The sequence below is a fragment of the Gallus gallus genome, chromosome 3 (assembly GCF_016699485.2).
Source record: "Gallus gallus isolate bGalGal1 chromosome 3, bGalGal1.mat.broiler.GRCg7b, whole genome shotgun sequence".
Lineage (NCBI taxonomy): Eukaryota > Metazoa > Chordata > Aves > Galliformes > Phasianidae > Gallus > Gallus gallus.
This window is the reverse complement of record NC_052534.1, coordinates 101,381,085-101,402,735: the sequence shown is the minus strand read 5'-3', so window position 1 is coordinate 101,402,735 and position 21,651 is coordinate 101,381,085. Positions and strand designations below refer to the sequence as shown.

The 21,651-nt window shown below is 44.3% G+C and overlaps 1 protein-coding gene across 20 annotated transcripts in view; it reads left to right on the top strand.

The window, feature by feature from the left end:
* PUM2 (pumilio RNA binding family member 2) overlaps positions 1 to 21,651 on the top strand; it is a 63,216-nt gene continuing 41,565 nt past the window's right edge. For 9 of the 20 annotated variants that reach the window (XM_040697215.2, NM_001039292.2, XM_015284963.4 and 6 more), the window contains exons 1-2: positions 1 to 271; positions 17,188 to 17,256. In XM_040697215.2, the coding sequence (XP_040553149.1) occupies positions 17,206 to 17,256 (51 nt within the window). In that variant the 5' untranslated portion in view covers positions 1 to 271; positions 17,188 to 17,205. Of the gene's footprint in view, positions 272 to 391; positions 1,006 to 1,232; positions 4,075 to 6,059; positions 16,301 to 17,187; positions 17,257 to 21,651 lie in introns of those variants that run through there. The other 11 variants (NM_001396839.1, NM_001396837.1, NM_001396834.2 and 8 more) reach the window with 7 other exon arrangements.

Sequence of the window (21,651 nt, the reverse complement as noted above, 5' to 3'; positions counted from 1 at the left end):
ATGCGCTGTGGCGGCGGCAGGGGCGAGCGGCGGCGGCGGCGGCGGCGGCGGTGGTGGCGGCGGGGGGAGCTTTGCCGCGCTCTCGCTCTCCCTCTCCCTCCGCGCGCGCCCTCCCGCCATGTTGTTGTGAGCCCCTCGCGGCCGAGGGGGGGGAGGGGAGGCCGGAAGGAGAGGCGCCGAGAGGAGCAGGCGGCGGGGGGCGGCGGGCGGGCGGCGGTGTCCCAGGGCCCGCTCCGGCTCCGTCTCGGCGAGCGGCGCCGCCAACCAGCCCGTGAGTAGCGGCGGGGCCGCGCGGGGTAGGCCGCGGGCGGGAGGAGCGGGCGGGCCGCCCCCCTTCTCCCTTCCTCCAGCCCCCTTTTGTCTGCGGCGAGGGAGGGGAGAGAGGGCGGGAGGGGGCCATGTTGTGGCGGGGCGGCGCGGGGCCTGCGCGGCGGGCTCGCCGCCTTTGTGTGCTCGCGGCGCCGAGGTGGGAGCGGGCGGCGGCGGCGGCGGCGGCGGCGGCGGGAGGGGCGGCGGGGTGGGAGCGGGGCGGGGGCTTTGTTCGGGGCGAGGGAGCGCCGGGAGCTCGGGGCTTTGTGATGCGCGCGGGGAGAGCGGCTGAGCGGAGGGCGGGACGAGAGGGCCGTCGCTGCTTCCGCGCCGCGAGGGCTCGGGGCGTAATTGTGCTTCGAAGCCGGCAGCGGTAACAGAACTTGGGGCGGGCGGCCGCCGTCGTGCGGGGATGCGCGGCGTTGTGCTGCGCGCCCGGGGCGCTCTGCGCGCTCCTGCGCTCCTGCCCGCCCCCCGCAGCGACGGCGGCCGCCGTGCCCGCGTCCTCACGGCCGGTGCCCTGCAGGGCTTTGTCCGCCGCTCCCGGAGCGCTGCGTGAGCCGCGTCGGTCAGTGCAGAACGAGTAAAACTTTCTCTGCCCGCCTTATCGTTGCCGTTTAGGTGCGGAGCGCGAACAAAGCGCTTGAAGATCTCTTTTAGTTTCTCTTTCCTCCTCTTTGTTGCCTCCCGGCTGAGGTGAGGCTCTGTGCTGCGGACGTGTGGGACAGCGACGCGTTTCGTGTGTATTTACCGCTTCGCGGCCCCGTTTTCTTAGATAAAACGCGTTGTTTCGGTACGTTCGGTCATCTGTGGGGCCAAAGCGTTTTCAACACATGCGGCTGTGCCGAGAAGCAGCGTTATTTCCTACCTCCCCGTGACCCACAGCTCAGTCGGTGCCCGTGTGAGCACAGATGTGTTCTGTTGGTGGGAGAAGGAGGCGTGGAGCAAAAAGGAGGTGGTAATTCGGCGGTGTACTTTGGGTTGTGTGTGTAGGAACGGCTCTGAATCACCTGACAGCTCTCCCAAGCGTTCAGAGAGTTCAGGATCTGGAATTTGGCCCAGCGGAGTGGTTAGTAGGCAAATGCATGTGAGAAGCTGCTTGATAGTGCACGTTCTGCAGTTTAATATGTGGATGTTGCACCTAGGGAAGTATAGAGGATTTGAATAGGTTTTGTTGGCTTTTATTTCCAGCGTTAATTGGAAATAGATTTTTTCATTAGCTTCCGTAGTATCATTTTGCTACTTAATGTTTCTCTCCAACGTTTGGGGTGTTGACACAGAGCTGAGGTCACTGTAACCGTATCTGATGTCATGGTTGCTACCACACGAGGCTGTTGGCTGAAAAAAGTTAGGCTTGCCTATGTTGCAGTGAGAAGTTATCTCTTACTGTGGCAGCGTGTGTTAAACATTACGTAGGATCGTGGTGCGCGTGGAAAGCTGCACGTGTGTTTGCCTCGTAGTTTGCTCTTGAGGGAGTTTCTTTGGGCAGGTGTTTGGGGTGGGCGTATGGGCAGGACGTCCCCTTGTTGAGTCCAGGGGGCTGGATGGGATTCGCGACAGCGTTTTGTAGTTTGCTTTTAGGTACACTTTTTTGCTCAATGAAATGATATATGACTGCACACGGAATCGTCTGCAATGTAGAGTTCTGTGAAAGCTTTCTCCTTGATGATTTCCATTCTTTTTCTTCGTACAGTGGTTTCTAAATCTCCAGCATGCTTAGAGCAAGTTGTTGTACACAGAGGCAGATAACCCTGGAGACGGTTTAAATTCCTGCCTGTATGTCTTCACGCCTTCGTTGATGGTGGAAGGACAGAACGCTGCACTGCCCGTTGCAGTGAACAGAACCCTAAATTCTCTCGTGTTCTAAGTTGAGCCCTCCTGTGAGATGAGCGTTAATACACTGGGTTTTCTTCTTAAAGCTGTCGTGGTTGTGCTTTATAAATACTTCTCGTTGCACGTATCGTATGTATAGGTATATGAGAGCTTTATCAAGCTGCTTCTTCCTCTTCTCTTTGGTAAATGTAGTTGGAAATGCATACTTAGCCTGATGTGAATTCCCCCACCCATAACATAGCAGTTGTGATTATTGCGCACAGTGCAGCTGTTGCAGCACTGTCTCACAGGCAGTGCCCAGGCAGTCACCCTGAAGTGACACAAGGAGTCTTTCCGTGTAAGGTTCCTTTTCTCCCCCTGTAAGAGCAAACACAGCTGTGCAGTCATTTGTAGTGCTTCTAACCGCGAAGTCAGAGGCACTTCACCATCCTTTGGTAGGAAAGAGTTTTAAATGGCATCAGAAGATGAAAATGTATTTAGTTCTACCATCAGCAGTGTAATTTCAAACGAGTTGTGTGCAGTTTCTTTTAGTAATGGCTTGGATATCAAAGCGTGATAGCCAGGTTTAGTTTAAATCCCACTCAGAAGACATGCTGTGCCTTTCAGATTAACAGGCAAGTGCTCTCCGAGCTGCTTTGGGAAATGTTTGCCTTACAGATCAGGGCCAGGTGTTACCTCTGGATGCATCTGTAAAGATTTAATTTCTTTAGTCACTGGCAAAGCTGTCAGTTAAGGTGATAGATCTCAGTTGCCTTTCTGCTGCAGAGCTCCCTGCATGCAAGTCCTGATGGGAATGAGGGCAATGTCAGGCTGCCTTCTTGGACTTCACCCTTAGTTTTCATCCACGTTATTTTGAGGATTTTTATTTTTTAAGTATCTTGCTGTTCATGTCCTCTGTGACATGCACTGCTTAAGCTGGTTCTGTGGGTGCTGGGCTGAGCTTGTCGTATGGGGTAAAGCAGTTGCAGAAGTGATTTCAGGAAGTCTGTTTTGTCAATAAAGCGCATATGTACCGCAGCAGTGAGAGTAGTTCTTACATTAGAGAGACACTTTTGTTCCAGTTTATTAGCATGCATCCTCCTAGCATGTATCTGCATGTGCACACACACATATATTCCCTTAATGGTTGGCCATACGGTAGTGGAAAAGGGTAGGTGTGGAGGGATTAGAGGGCTTTTGTCTGCATCTTCTCATCTGATTGTCCTTGTTCTGATTCAGCAGCTTTCCATATAAGTCAGTTCTTATTGTTTGGACGTAACACTCCTGTTGAGCACAAAAAGTGACATTTCTTGGCCTTGAAAATGGAAGTCATGCAGCTTGTTGCCACAGCAAGTACACAGTTAAAACTGCAGAGGGGATTGGGGGTTTTATATTTGCAGTTACCTAGTTCCTCAAGACATACTAAAAGATGGATAACACGTTGGTTGCAGTAGATACGTGTAGAGATCAACGTGTATCCAAGGAGAAGTAGTTTTTACCTGCAGAAGTTTTGAATATCACAGAGATTTTTCTGGTTGTCATCTGTACTTGTTTTGAGCTGAGAGTTAAATGCTTCAAAAATGACTTGGCAAAGTTCATTTTAATCTGAGCCTGAAATCTTTGTTTCATGAAAACCCAAAAATGCATCAGCACGGGCTGCAGAAGTTTTATGTCCATTCCTTTGTTAGGATCTTACATAGCATACCAAGCTTGAAAGAAAAACTGTAGCTGACATGCAAGAATGAGATGCATTTCAGATAATGTGTTTTCTGTGCTGTTTTATTTCGTAGCCTACAAATGTAGAAGATCAGAGGGTCTGACAGTGGTTTTACAGATTGTGCTGAGTAGCAGCGTAAAAAAAGCAGGGCCTGATGTAGGTGGGAGCACTGCTGACACCACCCCCACCACTGCAGTGCCCAGTACTGCCCACGTCCCCTCAGGATCACACTGCAGGTGGGTATTGCTTCCACAGGCCCAGTGGGAGACACTGTTGTTGTAGATGGTTGGGTAGTCAGCGTGTTTGTTTTTCATGGAAACACTTATGTTTTGTGTTGACTCTGTAGCTTTAAGAAGGATACGTGTGAGCTGAGCTACGTTCTCAAAGCCTGCCATAATCTAGAGTCAAAAAATGTCCCTTTGCTTAAAGCAGTTAGAAATCAACCTGCATGCAGTAACCTCACAGTGCTCCATTTGAACCTTTAACATATATAAGTGTTTCATAGTTCTGTGAGTGCCTGGTTCCCATCAGCAGTCTGTCGTACAGTTGGGTTTGAGTTTATGCAAAGCAATAGTTCTGCTTTGAGCAGGGACTCACTTGTTAGCAGATTTATGAGAAATGCCATGGGTTTTGCACCCAGTTTTGCTTGTTACACTTGCAGCTTAAAAAAAAGAAATAAAAAGGTAAAATAGAATAGAGATTTTGATGTAGATCAGAACTTAGTCCTGTTGGAAACAGTAATCTGGGGGAGAACATCCAGTTGTAAGGTTTTCTCTCCAAGCATTCCATTGGTACAGCTTCCTCATTTGTCTTGAATCTCAGCTGGGAATGGCTCTATTCCCCTGACTCTTGTGATGCTGGGGGGGTGTTGCAAGAACGTAGTAAATACAGGAGCCAGCATAAACAAACAGAACTGGCTCTTCTTAAATGCAGGGATATCTGTTGTCAGTTCTGTTGTTTTGTTTTTCCCCAGTCTGTCTTTTTTTTTTCTCACTCTTGAACTGCTTTTGACTTTCCTGGTTTTACTATTGCAGCTTTTCCTTTCGTTCTTGCCCACGTCCAGCTTTCTGCTGTATCATATTCTGTATGACACGAATGGTGAAACTCTAGTGCAGTTCTGTAAATACAAATTGCTGCGGTCTTCTACTCATCCACTTGAACGTGCAGAAATGTTGGTGTGTTTTTCCTTTTTCTCTTGCCATCCCTTCCCTCACACATACAGGCAACTGCACAGATTTTCACACTTCTCTCTGCCACCTGCTTCCCATCCTCAGCGGGAGACAGAGGTGCATTGTAAGCAGAGCCCTTGTTTAATTATTGCCTGGGTCCCTCAAAACGTGGCTGCTTTTCTCCAGCAGATAGTATCGTGAATGGAATGTGTGTTTTCTAGTAACTTGGGGAGGGAGTGCAGGGGAACCACTCTATCTTTTTGTAGTGTTGCAGCAGTGTTAGTTAGAAGTACTGGATGGATGTGTTTTGTCACACTGTGGTTTATGCAGATTGTGTTAGGAGCCCAACCACTCACTATTGTGCTCGCTAAGTACTGCATAGACATCTCTGTAGATGAATGTATGCAGGTTTTCTTATGCATTTAGAGAGATGGCAAAGAACATTAATAGAAATAATTATAGTAGATCATAGAATGGCTTTGGCTGGAAGGGACCTCAAGGATCATGAAGCTCCAACCCCCCCACCACAGGCAGGGCCACCAACCTCCATATCTAATACTAGCCCAGGCTGCCCAGGGCCCCATCCAACCTGGCCTTGAACACCTCCAGGGATGGGGCATCCACAACCTCTCTGGGCAGCCTGTTCCAGCACCTCACCACTCTCTTGGTAAAGAACAAAAAGGTGAACAAAGTTCTTTAAGAAGTAAAAAGGAAGATGCTGAAATGTTCAGAATATGTAATCTTAAGCATATCTTAAAACTGTGGATTTGGTGTTATTTTTTAGCACATTGCAATGAAGTCACATAATATGAGACTACCAAAACGACTTAAAAATGTATTTCAGATATAAATAGGAAGAGTGAGCCATTACTTTGAATTCCATTAGGAACTGAATCTGTTTAGAAAGTAAAATAAAAAGTGTAAGTTTGCAAATACAGCAGGGATTTTTCATGTAAAAATAGCTGAAGCCATCCTTACTTCCAGCAAATGACAACTTCTTGCTTTTTGGGATTAGCCTTGTGCAAAACCCTGCTGGTTTTGTGGCAAGAAACTGGCATAAACCTGAGGACTTCAGGAGGAGGCTAAGGGAAATGCAGTGTGTGAGAGAGCCGTGTTTTCCCTTCTGTAGCAAAAGATAGGTGAGCTCTGACTGATTGAGTGGTACATAGAAGTGAGGCTGTATGGTTGTGTGCTGTTTGTTTTTGGGAGGAATGTCAGCTTGGCTGCAATTACTGGTGGATTTTGAATAATCTTCCTGTTAGTTGGTGGAAGTTGAGAAATCCTTTCTAAGCGAGTCAGAACAATAAGTTAATAAATACACTTGATTAGTTTCAGGAGAGTAATTCCTGGGAAGACTAGGGAAATGTTTGGGTTCTGAAAGTCATCTGAAATGTCTGTGGAAGAGCTGAGCATCTTGGTAAGCATAAGGCAAAGCAACATTAAATATAACATTTGCTTTTGTTGGCACTGTGGAATTTTTGTCAGAGCCCTTGCTAAGAGATAATGGAGAAGTGAGCCATCGATGGGTGTGTGAGAGCTGCTCACAGCACAGGGAAGGATGGAGTGGGTTACGCAGGAATTCCATGGCAGTACTGAGGCTTAAAGCACTGCAGGCTCTTTGATTGCACTATATCTGTGAAGACCACTGGCTGCTGTGGCATTATCCTTTCGCTGACATCCCTGTGGGGCTGCAGATAGGCTAGTGATGTGTTCATTAATTCACCTTGCTTCAGTGTGAAGGATTGCCTAGGGTACATAGGTTTAGTGATCAGCAGTCAGTAGTATTTGGATTTACAGTGGCGAGGTGGGTTTTCCAAACTTCAGGATATACTTTCTTGGATGTCAGAACACTTGCAAATGTTCTTGCCATGTGCTGAAGCAAAGAAGAACGTCAGGGAGATGCTGTCACAATGTTTGTTCTGTCTTGTTTCTTGTCTGCCCTATCTTGCCCAAGGAGGCTGTGGATGCCCCATTCCTGGAGGCATTCAAGGCCAGGCTGGATGTGGCTCTGGGCAGCCTGGTCTGGTGGTTGGCGACCCTGCACATAGCAGGGGGGTTGAAACTCGATGATCATTGTGGTCCTTTTCAACCCCGGCAAATCTATGATTCTATGATATACTACCGTTCCTCATAGCAAAGGATTATAAACAGTTCCTAAACTTAGTTACATTGAGTTATGAATTTGAATACGAGGTTATATATCCCTGCTTTCTCTTCCCCAGTAAAGGGGAGAAAAAAGGTGAGAACTGATGGTAAGAACCCTGAAATCCTGCAGCTTGGTCTGCTGGAACCCCTTTGTCTCTGAGAAATGCTGGGACCGTCACAGCCTTTTTGACACTTCTTGAGGAGAGCGGTGCTTTGCACAACAAAACATAAACCGTTTTCACCCAACTCTTTATTTAGGCTTCAGTTGCTGCAACTCATTTCTGGTGCAGTGTACGGACTCAGGGAGCAGTTCTGTGAGTAGCTGCAGACATGCAGTCCTCTGGGGAGAGGGATGCAGGGAGCTTAGAAGTTCACTGAGTTCAGGAGCTTTTTAGCATTGATGTGGTACAGAGGAGGAAATCTATGGATCAGTTTGTGCAAGTATTCAGTCTGACTTGCGTGGGAATCTGTTAGAATTCATGCAGCCACAAAATAAGTGCATGGGTGTTATTAAATTAATAAAATGTGCAGATGTTTAGCATTGTTGCCTCTGGTACAAAACGGACAATTGCTAGCAGTAACTTTGCCTTGATTTTATACAATAAAATCGTTTTTGTTGTTCAATTAAGATACTTTTGTGCAATGGAAATTGGGAAAAAAATTTCCCATATGAGACGTAATGGTCATGTAGACATCCCTTGGAACAGTGAATGTCGTCTCATCGTTCCAGTTGGGAACAACATAATCTGTTTCCTGACCTTAGAGTGGGAGTCACATTTCCTGAATCATTTGGTGGCCCATTTATAGAATCCACTTAAAACCATCCCTAGAAATCTGAGTGATCTTGCAGACCGTATTTTTGCATTTCCTAACTTCGTGACTTTATTTAAAAATAAAGTTTGAGTTTTTCAGTATGTATCTATACCTTTCCAAGAGGCTTTCATGAACAGATACGGAAGAGTTCTTTGAGTGCCACGCAACTGCACAGCACATAAATACTGTCATGTCTGAAGCCCAGGCTGGGTGGGAGCTCATCGATGCCGCCTTCTCCCCATAAAGTGTACATCAATCTGTGAAGCTGCTCTGGAGATCATTGATTTCTGTTTCTGCAGTTAGCAGATTCTGTGATAACTTCATTACAAGTGCTGTCTTCCTGCATTTTTCAATGTTTACATTCAGTAGATAGATACTACAGTAGCGTTTAGATCCGCGTAATTAGAAGCCAAGTAAATGAATGTCAAACGCATGTTTTCAGTGGCTGCTCAGATTTGCCAACTAGTAAAACTCTCCGAACCGTACTAATTAGGGAGAGAAACGTTAGACTGAAAGCATTTTTCCCTTTGCTTATCTGTGCTGAGGGCATTTGGTTGAAAAACGTGTACTCTTGTTAAAGCTTGTGTAATAAGTTACTTGTAGAACTTCTCGTCGTGCTGTTGCTGTGTAGTTTGCAGCAAATCTGAGGTTCTCGGGGGTGAGTTTTAAGGTGTTGACTTCTTGTGCAGTAAAAAAAAAAAAGAAGAAAAAGAGACCGAATGTCCTGTGTCTTGTCCTTGAGACCTCACCAGATGAGTGGCTTGTGACTGCCACGGTTCCGGCAGCAGCCTTGAAACTTTCCCAGTAGGAAAGAGGTAACTGTTCTTCCCATCTCTTTCATTGAAAATAGCTAAAATGATGTATTTTAGGGCACAAAATTTAACAGAAAGGCATTCGGAACTCAACACGTATTTCCTCACTTAGAGTAAAGTGAGAGTGCTGAATTTGCAGATATCTGACTTGTATTTTGAGCGTGTAGTGTGTGGAATAGATATCGTAAGTATGAGGGCAGGGACCCAAGGGAATGGCGTAGAGCTGCATCAGGGGAGCCTCTGGTTGGATGTTAAGTAAAGGAGGGAGTGTTTGGTGCTGGAAGGCTCCCCAGGGCAGAGCAGCAAGCCTTCCACAAGTGCTGGGGGCAACGCACTCAGACGCAGGGTTTGAATTTTGGATGGTCCTGTGTGGAGCCAGGAGTTGGACTCGGTATCACTGGGGGTCCCTCCTAATGCAGGGTATCGTGTGACTGTAGAAATCTATTGCTGGTTTCAGTAGGCGTGTTGTCCAAAGAGAACATCCTTAGAAAACAGCTGAAAAGATTGATAACAGCAGTTTCTTTAACTGTGCCTTTCTCTGCTGTACACAGATAAAGTCGAAAATGTGCTCTTGCCTATCGTAACTCCTAAAATGCATTGGAACAAACATGGTTTTGTGTTCTCTGCATAACCTTCTCTTTGTACTCCTGTGTGATTCAAGTCACCATCTCAGAACTGGGCAGATCCCTTTCTTCATCTCTAGCTTCAGCACCCTCCTGGAGAACATGCGGTGGTTTCACACCAATGGAACTTCTCTCGATCCTCCTCCTCGAGTGAACGGGGAGAAAATGTGATGAGAAAAGGCTCGTGGTTGGGATAAGGACTGTGAGATCACTCACCTGCAGGAGCACACCACTCCTGCATCCCCTTGCTGTGTGAGCCCCATACTGAAGGTTGGATTCCATTGGTGTTCGCTTAATGGAGAAATGACCAAGCTCTGCATGGTTGTTTTTTTTCTTTTCCCCTTTGGATATGTTGGTTATTATTCTTCAGTATTTTCCTGTTCCTTATTCCCTTGTATCCAAGTTATTTGCATTTTTCTCTTAGCTATTTTAACACATCAGCAAATGGATGTCTTGATTGCAATGCAGAAGGCTAACTTATGGAAAGTTTTACTTTATTCTAGGTGTGTACATCTTATTTGTTTTATTTGTTCTGATTCATTATTGACCTCATTTTATATAAACCTCATTATATACACCTCATTGCAGCCTCCCAGTACCTAAAGGGAACCTACAAACAGGAGGGGAGCCAGTTCTTTACAAGGGTAGATAATGACAGGACAAGGGGAAATGGTTTGAAGTTGAAGGAGGGAAGATTTAGGTTGGATGTCAGGGGGAATTCTTTACTGTGAGACTGTAAGGTGCTGGAACAGGCTGCCCGGAGAGGCTGTGGATGCTCTGTCCCTGGAGGTGTTCAAGGCTGGGTTGGATGGGGCCCTGGGCAGCCTGGGCTGGTATTAGGTATGGAGGTTGGTGGCCCTGCCTGTGGTGGGGGGGTTGGAGCTTCATGATCCTTGGGGTCCCTTCCAACTTGGACCATTCTGTGATTAGCAACTGTGAACACATTTAATAAAGCTTATTATCCCTTTGTTAGAAGGAAATAGTAACAATTAATAAAATAGAACACTATGTTGTGTAAATTGTCTCTAGTTCTTACACAGATCACTTTTTCTGTCTAGTTTTCGTTTTCAGAAAAGGCAAATTTCCAGATTTCTGTAGCATACAGTTCACTTCCTAACTTTTTAAAATAAAAGCTAACTATAAAATAGTGAAGGCTGGTGTCTTAAACAGTGCAGCAATGGGAGATCACACTTCCTAAGAGAGGTAGCTGCATAGTGTTACTTTTCACTGACAGAGCTTTTTAATATGGAATTACATACTGATGGTTGGAAACATGTCATGAGTCCCCTGCAGTTGCTGTTGCATCACTTGTAGCACCTGCTGCTGTGTTAAGGAAAGGTGGTGCTATTTGTCCGGCTTACCAAGAAAAGTGCTGATACTTAAAATGAGAAAAATTAAACCTGTAACATGCATGCATTAAGCAATCAACACCAATTAAATAATAAGCAGGGTTAGACAGAGCTGCGGTTCAAATTTTGTCACTTATTATATGTGCTCGCATACACTGCAATATGTCAGTTCAAATGGAGCAAGCAGTAAATAGTTACAAATTGTGGTTTCACTGCCAGGTTATTAATTGGTTAGGCTGGTAGTTCTGCCTGTTTTTGACTGTAGGGGTTGAAGTTCTGGGCTTTAGGACATCTGAAAGTAGTTTAGGAAAGCTTGTAGCAGGCGGTTCTGCCACTCTCTGAGCAATACTTGTAGGATGGGAAGATGGTTATAACAGTCTGTGCGAGGAGGAGAGCAGTTTCTCAATGGCAGAAGAGCTGTTTGTGAGGAATCAGTGCTATTTTGTGTTTCCTGGAGCATGTTTCACATGTTTCTGAAAGGTATTTACAGTGAGAGCGGGGTAGGTCTCTTCTCACTGGTGACAGATGACAGGATGAGGGGAAATGGCCTCCAGTTGCACCAAGGTAAGCTTAGGTTGGACATTAGGAAACACTTCTTTATAGAAAGGGTGGTTAAGCACTGGAATCGGCTCCCCAGGGAGGTGGTTGAGTCGCCATCCCTGGATGTGTTTAAGAGCCATTTGGATGTGGTGCTCAGAGATACGATTTAGCAGAGGGTTGTTAGAGTTAGGATACTATAGTTAGGCTGCAGTTGGACTTGATGATCTTTGAGATCCTTTCCAACCTGAGTGATTCTATGATTCTATGACATTGCAGCCAGGAAGAGAAGCCAAGGTTTCTGAACGGTGCTGGCCTCTGCCACCACCAAATGGGTCTGAAGTGGGTGGAGAGAGGTTTCATTTTCGTGTGCCTCTCTTGCAGGGAGGTGGTGTCCCGTTAGACTTGGTTTGTGCGGTCTGTTGGTAGAGGACAGGGAAACAGATCTGTGATTGCCAACTTTGGCACTGCCTTCTGACATTACATCTGGCATGGTCATGTAGGGTGCTCTGAAAATAATGCCTCCTATTTATTTCCATGAAAACAACAGTGGATACAAAGAGCACAGTAACATGACTTGATAGAGCAAATTCTCAGCTACAAAACACTGTTTCTCAACACAGTCATCACCCTTAGCTGTACATTCACCAGCAGTGAATGAGACCTTTGGAGGAATTTGGTGACGCTCCTTTGCTTCAGTCCCCATTCTGTCAGACTGCCCCTCTGCTGCCATCTGTCACATGGCAACAATGTAATGGGATATTGGTGGGAAGGTTCAGCCTCCGCTACCATACCACCATCATCTGCCTCTGATGTCCTGGGCCCACATAATAAAACAGGAAGTGTTTCTTTTGGAGCAGGCCTTGAGTACATACATATATTTTTATTTCCTGTTTGTGAGAGTCTAGCAAGTTCCTTTTTCCACTATGCATGGTTCCAGATTATAGACACTCCTATTGACTAGAAAGACTGCCAGGCGAGTGAATGACTGTGTATACACGTGTCATATGTTATGGTCACCATACTCTTGTGACTTGCCTTTGGCAGATTGGAAAGTGCTTTTGTTGAATATTTCTTCTTTGCAGTAGCACAGAATGGCTTGGGTTGGAAGTGACCATTAAGATCACCCAGTTCCAACCCCTCCTGTGGGCTGGTTGCCCCTCACCAGCTCAGGCTGCTCAGGGCCCTCCCAGCCTGGCCTTGAGCACCTTCAAGGGTGGGGTACCCACAGCTCTCTGGGCAGCTGTGCCACCATCTCACCAACCTCTGAAAAGAAAGATTCCTCCTAGTACTTCATCTCAATCTCTCCTCTTTTATGGACATTGCTCTTTGTCTTATCACTACTGGATCATGTAAACCCTCCTGTTGGTAAGCTCTCCTCAGGTACAAGAAGTCTCAATGAGGTCTCCCCAGAACCTCCTCCAATCTGAACGAGCCCAGCTCTCTCAACTTTTCTTTGTAAGAGAGATGCTTCAGCCCCATGTTCATTCTTGTGGCTCTCCTGGACCCACTCCAACAGCTCTGTATCCTTATTGTACTGGGGGCCCACAGGCCTGGACACAGACCTGAAGCTCCTGATGGAGCTTCACAAAGGCAGAGCAGTCAGTGGGACAATCCTGTCTTTCTTCCTGCTGCAGCCCCCTCTGTTGGTGCAGCGCAGGGTACTGGTGGCATTCTGGGATGCAGACACACACTGTTGGCTTGCATCAAGATTTTAGTTGTCCAACAGGACAACTCTCAGGACTTCTCTCAATGAGTTTTTCTCCCAGTCTGTACTCATCCCTGGGATTGCTCTGATTCAAGTGCAACACCTTGCACTTGGCCTTATCAGACCTCATTATGTTCACATGGGCCTGCTTTTTGAGCATGTCTAGGTCCCTCTGGATGCCATCCCTTCCTTCTGTTATGTCAACTTTACCACTCCACTTGGATCCTCAGTGAACTTACTGAGGGTGTCCCTGATCCCATTGCCTGAGTCACTGATAAAGATGCTGAACAGCTCTGGTCACTTTACTACACGAGACAGAAAGAGACTGCTTTGAAGCCTTCCTTTTTTTTTCACTCTGCTGCTCTCATCAGTTCTGAATCTTGCACTCTAAGGAGCACTGTGAGCCAGTGGTGGCTGACAGGTTTGTTTTTGATAGACCGTCTGAGTGCATTAACAATTGCATAGTATGAAAGTAAATCTTAGATCTCAGAGTATTAGTTCAGATATCTGAAATGGATTAAATAATGGATTTGCCTGCAAAAATGTCTGTTTCAATGCAATGAAAATTTTTAAGAATGCACTGGGGGGAAACACTGTTCTTTTTAGATTTGAACTGTGGGATCACATTAAAACTTCAGTATTGTTGTCTTAAGTGTCTTTAGCATGTGTTGTTGACTTGGACAGCTTCTTTCAGCTGTCCTGTAATTCATTTTGGAGTACTGAGTCAGTCCTGCAGTTCAATACTGACGTCGATGTTGCTCAAAAAATGTTCCTGATTTTCAAGTAGATATTTACAGCACAGAGACGTGAACTTTCATTGGGCAGCTTGGTAGTAAGCGAGCTTCTGGTTCTTTGGTGTCTCAAAGGTATGGGAAGATGTGTCCAGCTACAGGCTGCTTTAATCAAACACCGTGTGTTCTTCAAATGCAGTTTGTAATTAACCTGTATGCAGTGTTCCCTTATTGACTGCATTAGTTGTGTATTCGGCTGCTGAAGAGCTTTTGTTACCCAGACACATGCTTGGCTGCTCTCTGAATAAGGAAGCTATGAAATTTGGCAGGATATTCTGGATTAGAAAACTATATTCAGCTCTGAACTACAGTATTTGATAATGAAGGCTGTTAGATTTGCAGTTTAGGCTCATTGCATACTTTTCCCTTATTCTTCATTATAAATCTCTACTAGATTTGTTTAGAGTTTTAATTTCTAGTAAAATATTTTTCTTTATTAATTTCAAGCCTACTACCTCTCTGAAATGTTAGATGAGCTTTCTGTGTAGTCAGGTGTCTGCCCAAGAAGACTGGGCTGCGTTGAACCCAACTGGAGGGCTGGCAGAACTGTGGCAGGCTGTGTTCCAAAGTGCAGCCATTACTGTGCTCCTAAACGAGTTCAGTTTGCTAGTGATGCGAAGACCGCCGTAAGGACGTATCATACATGAGACTATAAAAGCTGCAGAAGAGCCACCAGCTGTAGGAAGCTGCTGGAAAGGTGTTTTGCATTGAAGTTATTGAGGAGAGCACAGAAAGAGGCTGAAGCGTTTGCAGTGCAGCTTCTGTTTTTTTCAGTGCCAGCTTAGTCAGTCGGTCAGCAGGTGTGTGTGCTGTGCCCCTGGCCTGGTGCTGTACCTTCAGCTGCAGAATGCGGCCCTCTCTTTGTTGTGGTGGTTCAGGTGTCTGCTTAGGAAGGGAGAAGTGATCTTTGCTTGCATTCGCTTGAAGCTTACTTTAAGCAGAGGTGCTTACTGGCAGCAGGAGTCTGGGCTGTTGGAGCAGGTACCTCTGCCTACATCGGGATTCAGGTGCCTGGATTCCAGAAGTAGCAATTACTTTAAGCAGGAGCTCTCTTGACCTTTTTACCTCTAGCATCAGCTCGGCTTACTGCTTGAAGCTTGTGGCTTTCAGGACTGAGGTGCAGCGCGAGGCAGTAGAGGAGCAGTGCAACATGAGATACCTGCTCTGGGAGTCCTGATATAGAGTAAAGAAAAGCTTTTGCATAGGTGTTTAGATGTAAAATATGTTGTATATTTAGAGGGGTGGGGGGATAAAGGGAGTATTAGGTCTATATTAAAAAAAACCCACTACTATTTTTGGTCTCTGTCAAAACCTCATGCTTAATACTGTGATGAATAATGGACTTGTGTGTGCTGGTATGTTGTATCGGGTTTCTGTGGCAGGGGAAGAGGAGCTGTTGAAGAGTATCCCTGAACTTTTCCCCCTTTCACAATGTTGGCACGTAGCCTTATAACAGCAGCATGTGAGAGCTGAAATTCCTCCCAATTCATGTGTTTGTGCATTATCAGAAATATCACAGAACCAGATAAGGGTTTGGGTTGGAAAGGACCTTTAAGATCACATAGTTCCAGTCCTCTGCTATAGGCAGGGACACCTCCCACTAGACCGGGTTGCTCGAAGCTCCATTCAGCCTGGCCTTGAAAATGGAACCGTAGTAGGAAGTGCTTATATGTTTTCAGCTTCTGAAAACTAAGATTACATCCAGCAGCTGAATCCAAAAGCAGGTAGCTGGCAAAAGGAGAGAGAGTAGTCTTCAGAGTGATGGTGGGGGACAGGGCTGCCTGTGTTTGTGGAGCATTGCACTGGGTTGCCTGCACCACAGGTGTTTGCTTCTGTTGTGGGGATCAGGGCAAGGCCGAGGAAAGCAGGGCTTCTGCAGCTATTGGTGCTGCCTGTGTTTTCTTCAGGCTGTAAGCTCATCTGTGAAACCCGTATTCGTGATCCAGGAGAGTATTTTGTGGGCCGCTCTGTTTGGTGGGAAATGAAATGGAGACCCTCTTTGCTGCGGCTGTAGGACTATTGTGTTCTTTGCTGCTGGTAGCAGTAGATAACAATAACTTAAATTCATGCTTGTAAGAAAGGAGAGAGCGAGCAAAATGGAAGTTCAATATACTGCAATTTATTTAAAGTTTCAGAAGGCTTCCAATGTCTTGAAGCTGCCTTGAAAGTTGGGAGGAGAAGAGTTAGCTGTGCCATTTCCCTGCTTCATGGGTCGTCTTTTTGTAGAGGTTTGGGAGTGTGCGTGCACATTTCAAAGTATGTTGCATGGTGGAAAAGTATTTGCTATTGGGGCCTGTAAAACAAGAAGACAACTTGGACAAATCCCTGCTGTACTCCTGAATTGCAGTTGGAACTGAAGTGCCTGATGTCGTGCTGGGGGGTTGGTCGTGGTAAGGTGCACAAGTCTGTCAGCCATTGGTACAGTAATTCTCCTTCCAGAAACTGCAATGCTCCAATTCAGAAGTACTTCAACACTTGAATTTCCAGTTTTTCTTTCTAAAATATTCTTCTGCAGGTAACTTTCCCGTGTGCTTGCACAAAAATGGCATTATCCCACTGAGCTAATGAAGTAAGAGTGTGCTTCACATAGATTTCAGCCTGATTTTTAATTCACGTGAAAAATGTGTTCAGCTTTATTAAAGATGCACAATAATCTGATTGTGGTGTTTAAGTGAATGAAATCAACCTTAATTGACTTCAATAGCAGCATCTCTGGAAAAAAGGTCACGGGGCTGATCTTTTTTTCATAATTGGCCACGAAACTAAATTTACTCTCATTGAAGCTGTTTTGAATTGGCATCGTACCCATCTTAGTTATGCATGTCGTGGAAAAGGAGGGTGTTTTTTGCAGCAGCCCTCGATTTTGTAACATAACTTCTGTATTCAAACAAATGTTTCCTGGTAGAAGGTGAGAGAAGTGGTGATGCTGCAGTCAGTCGCTAAGTTGTGATAGCAGCCCATGACTGCTATGGGTAGCTTTTGTGACTCATCTAGTGAGCTTTTCTTGGCTTGCTGCTACATGTACTCAGTAGCACTGTGTGCAGTCGGTCGTCTCCATTCTCAAGTGTATACTCAGTTCTTGCATTTCACTTTTGTTGTATTTACTTACAGTACGACGTTGGTCACTGTTTCCATGGTGGTTTCCATAGAGTGGCCTCTATCTGGATATTCAAAGTTTATGATTTTTAATTTTTTCCATGGGGTTTCTTGCATGTTACTATATTAGAATGGTTCATTAACTTGGTAATTGACAAATGTGTCCATTCCCCAAACTCGTGTTCAACCCAGATTCATTAGCAATTCTCTTTATGTGCTCAGTTGTTAAAAATATGGAGTATTGCAAACTTCTGGAAAATATATTGGAATACGTAGCAGATCACTGATTTGTTTTTTCTCCTACAGGTTCGATCTGTGGATGAGATGAATCATGAGTTTCAAGCTCTTGCCCTAGAATCTCGGGGAATGGGAGAGGTAATTACCAAGGACTGAAAATCCAGTTGCAGTTATGAACATTTTGATGCAGTTTAAGAGTTGTAAATGATACCAAGCTGAGTAAAGAGTTTCTTGTAAGAGCAAATTGATTTTTCAGGCCACTGAGGATCTGAGTGGCTTGTGAGAAGATGGGATGCTTGGTGACTACAGTGTTACTACAGTCTTGTCAGATGACTGACACTCTAGGGGAAGCAACCATGTAATTTCTTTAAAATCTTGTGCAGTTCTATGAAATGAGGTATGTTTTCATTGTCATTGTCTAAATGAGTGAAACAGCTGCCACCCCTAACAAGCCAAGGGTGCTAGGATCTGCTAAGGATTTTGGCTCCAGAAAAGATATTGGCACGACTTAACAGAAATGTGGTAATTTATGATGCCTTTATTGGTAATTACTCCTTAAAATAACATTATAACCAGGAGTAGTAGCGCTATTATTTAACTTATCTCGATGGGGAGGAGTTTTTTGATTCATTCCCATTATCAGTGCACTTCTGAAGACCTGAACATCATAGACTGTGACTTAGGGAACTGTCTTTGAAAGACCTGAACTGTTTTAGAAGTAATCAACATCTGTTAGGGTTACTTGCCCTGGCAGGACACAGTAATGGAATAAATTCACATTAAACAAAGATTTCAAATAACGATCCATTTGTTTTGCTGCATGTTAATTAAGTTTTTTGATAATGGAACCAGTGAAAATATTTCTTAATTTTTAAAAGATAATTACAAAGACTGCATGCTCAAGGGAAACTGTAACTTACTGACAAAAAACAAATGTTATGCTCTGGTTGCTCAACACTTGTTGGCTGACAAGTTGCTATTCGTGTTTGATCTTTTTTACTTAAATGAAGCATTTAACGAATTTTGTAGAACTGTGAAGACTTGCATTTAAATTATTTTATTTTGAAGAAAAAAAAGGAGTTCTCTTACAGTAATCTTGTATCAGGAATAGGCACTGTAATGTGACCCTGAAGTTATGAGCCTGTTACATCTTTCAGGAGCATCTTCCATAGAATCACAGAATGGCCCAGGTTGGAAGAGACCTCAAGGAGCACAAAGCTCCAACCCCCCCACCACAGGCAGGGCTGCCAACCTCCACATTTAATACTAGACCAGGCTGCCCAGGGCCCCATCCAGCCTGGCCTTGAACACCTCCAGGGACGAGGCAACCGCAATCTCCCTGGACAGCCTGTTCCAGAACATCACCACTCTCATAGTAAAGAACTTCCCCCTGACATTCAACCTAAATCTTCCCTCCTTCAACTTCAAACCATTTCCCCTTGTCTTTCAAGTATCTCGATTTAGTGTGTGTTCAGATAGCTGAGTTGACATTGTAATTTTTGTGTTAGTGTTTCACAGCAGTGCATGGAACTTAATGCAGACTGTTTTGACCTTCTTTCTGGATATATTATTAGCCTTCAAAGTACTAGAGAAAATACCCTCACGAATACAAGTGTAAACAGAATTGTAGTTGTGCATTCTTAAGTGCTTCCATCTGCCTACTTCAGAAGGTTTGAAGGGATCGTTTCAAACGATGTACTTCTAGCTATTGGGAAATAGTCTTCTTCCTCAATTTTTCTTCTGTTATTTTTTTTTTTTTCCTGAACTGAAATTAATTTCTTGTCCATGTAATTCTGTTATCCTTCTTGGTCTGTTTTTTTCCCCGTACTGGGATTCAACATTTCTTGACGTCAAGAGGCTGTTAGGTCTTACTTCTCACGTCATTGCTGAAATGAAGACTGCACATGAATCCTGATGCAAGTATTTTGGGAAGGATACATACTGGAAGTCTTTTTGTTAAGTTTTCCGTCTGAACTGAACCTGCTCTGAGTCAGTAGCAGGACTGGGACTGCAGAACATGAGTCTGATGTTCCACTCAGTTCCATCACTCAGTTCCACAGAGTGATCCTTGATCTCTTTCCATCTTTTAATTCTCTGCTAATTTATTTTGTAAAGAAGCAAACCAGAGCTCTGTTAGTGGGAGATCTGCTGTTCTGCAGGCATCTTTCTCAAAGGATCACCTACAGTTGTAGCTCTTAGATGGTTAAATGCAGATGCTGCTTCTGGCTCCAGCTTTCAACAACAATCATGACTCTCAAGGTCAGGGTGATATTCTGAAGACATACTGACATGTGTTGATATTTCTCTTTGGGCATCTGCTGTTTCCTATTTCAGAGCTGACATTCAGGGCTCCAGGACCCTTTGTCTGACCTCATACAGCCATATGTAAAATTAATTGTCAAACAGAATGTAAAATAATTGTATTTGGTAGCATCTATTCTTACGAGAAGTGGGAATCAAAGTGTGTATAGGTTTTGTTTTAGGGACAGTGTATCCATTTCTGGTCTCAAAACTTCATTTGGAGAATTTGTAGTAAGCTACATAGTAATAACTTCTGATCTTGGGGAAAAAAAAGTTGTTAAGACCCAGTAATTGAGACTGTGTAGTTACTCATTAGAGCTGGTTAAGGATTGCCTTTAACATAGTTGGTTATTTGTGCATAAAAAAGAGCTTTGTTCATCCAACAGAGACATAAAAAGGAGCAGGGCTGATGGTGAAGAAGATACTCGAACCTACTGTTGGAAGAGCTTAGTGAAAAATACAGCACTCTTATTTTGAATTAGAAATGGATGCTTTTTTGTAAAGTTTCTTTTCAACTACAGCTTACCACACTAAATGCAAGAAGTATTGAGCACAAGGCATGTTATCAGAGGGCAAGATGACTGCAGTTACTGTTGTTTTTTTTTTTTCCTTATCTGTTAGAGAAGAACACAGTACTTTTTTTTTTTGAAAAACATATTTTTTTGAGTTCTACAATGAGAGAACTGACAGCTGCTCCAGCTGCTTCTTTATATAGCAACCCAATAGCTAAAAAATCCCTTTGAATGGGCATAGCATGTCAACGCATCAACGCTCTCTCTTAAAAAAAATAAAAATAAAAAACAAAAAACCTAAAAATCCAGGTCACTCCTCCACAGAAAGACATGTTCTTTAAGAATGCCAGTTTCTCTAGATGAGGGACTTCAAATGTCCATCAAAAATGTCTCCATGAATCTGTTGAGCTTTCACTGGAGCCTCCTGAGGTATAGGTGCCGCACTGGAACAGGTTGCCCAAGGAGGCTGTGGATGCCCCATCCCTGGAGGCATTCAAGGCCAGGCTGGATGTGGCTCTGGGCAGCCTGGTCTGGTGGTTGGCGACCCTGCACATAGCAGGGAGGCTGAAACTTGATCGTTTTCAACCCAGGCCATTCTATGATTCTATGATTACGTTTATTTGGAAGCTTTACTTTGTTAACCAGAAAACAGAAGACAATAAAAAGTTGAATGCACATGTTTGGAAGTTAAAAGCATTCAGTTTAGAACAGAGAAACATACACAAAATACAACAGAAAAGAAAGAACACAGCCTTTTGCCAGTGGTCATTATTGTGTCTTTTTATCAGTGGATAATTTCTTCTTGTGATAGAAACACTGAAAATCAGTTTTGAAATCTGAATTGCAGTGTGTTCTACTCAGATCTGCTATTGCTTTCCACTGCTTCATCCCAACATCTGTCTGATAGTGGAATTAAACAGATACATAACATATGTGTATATATATGTATGTATATATATATCTATGTATACATGTATATATGCAGAGAGAGCTCTAATTCAGGGTAAACATACTGGAAGCTATGTGCTAGTTTTATGACACCCAAGGTATTTTTGTTCTGACCTTCACTTTCGTGTTTCTCATCTCTCTCACCTCAGCTGGAAATACCTTTGAACTTCTGATGGACTGTGTTTAATATAAAATGTGGTTCTCTTTCCCTGTAAAAGGTTTCACAGATAGCAGAAAATGCTTTTTGTTTACCTCTGTACTGCAAAGTGAAAAAGAAGTAGTACTGCAGAATTGGTACTACACAGAGCTGAGAAATATTAATAGGTTTTCTAGGTTTATTTGTAAAATATAATCTTTTGCTTTTTAGTTGAACTGTAGTTTTAAGATTCCATGAATCTGTTTCTAAATCCTCTGATGGCAAACTTCATCCAGTTCTTAAATCTGTGGTAAACTCAATATTCTGGTGCTCCCACAGCATCTTTGTTTGACAGCTGCAGGTGGTTCTCCCAAGTACTGAGAAAGAGAGCAGCTGTGTCAGAGCAGGTCATTGCTGCAGTACTGCAAGCATATAACTCTTCTATAGGTGGTTTGGTGGAGTACTGACTGTTGATCTTCCTCCACCCACCAGTTCTTTGGTGTTACTGAATTCTTTATGTAAGGAACACAGGGATTTCAGTATCTAGTTTAGCTAAACATTTTTCTGGTGATCATTCTTGTAAACGTCAGACATCAATCAGCAATCCTTACATTCAAGACGAGCTTCCTTCACCTC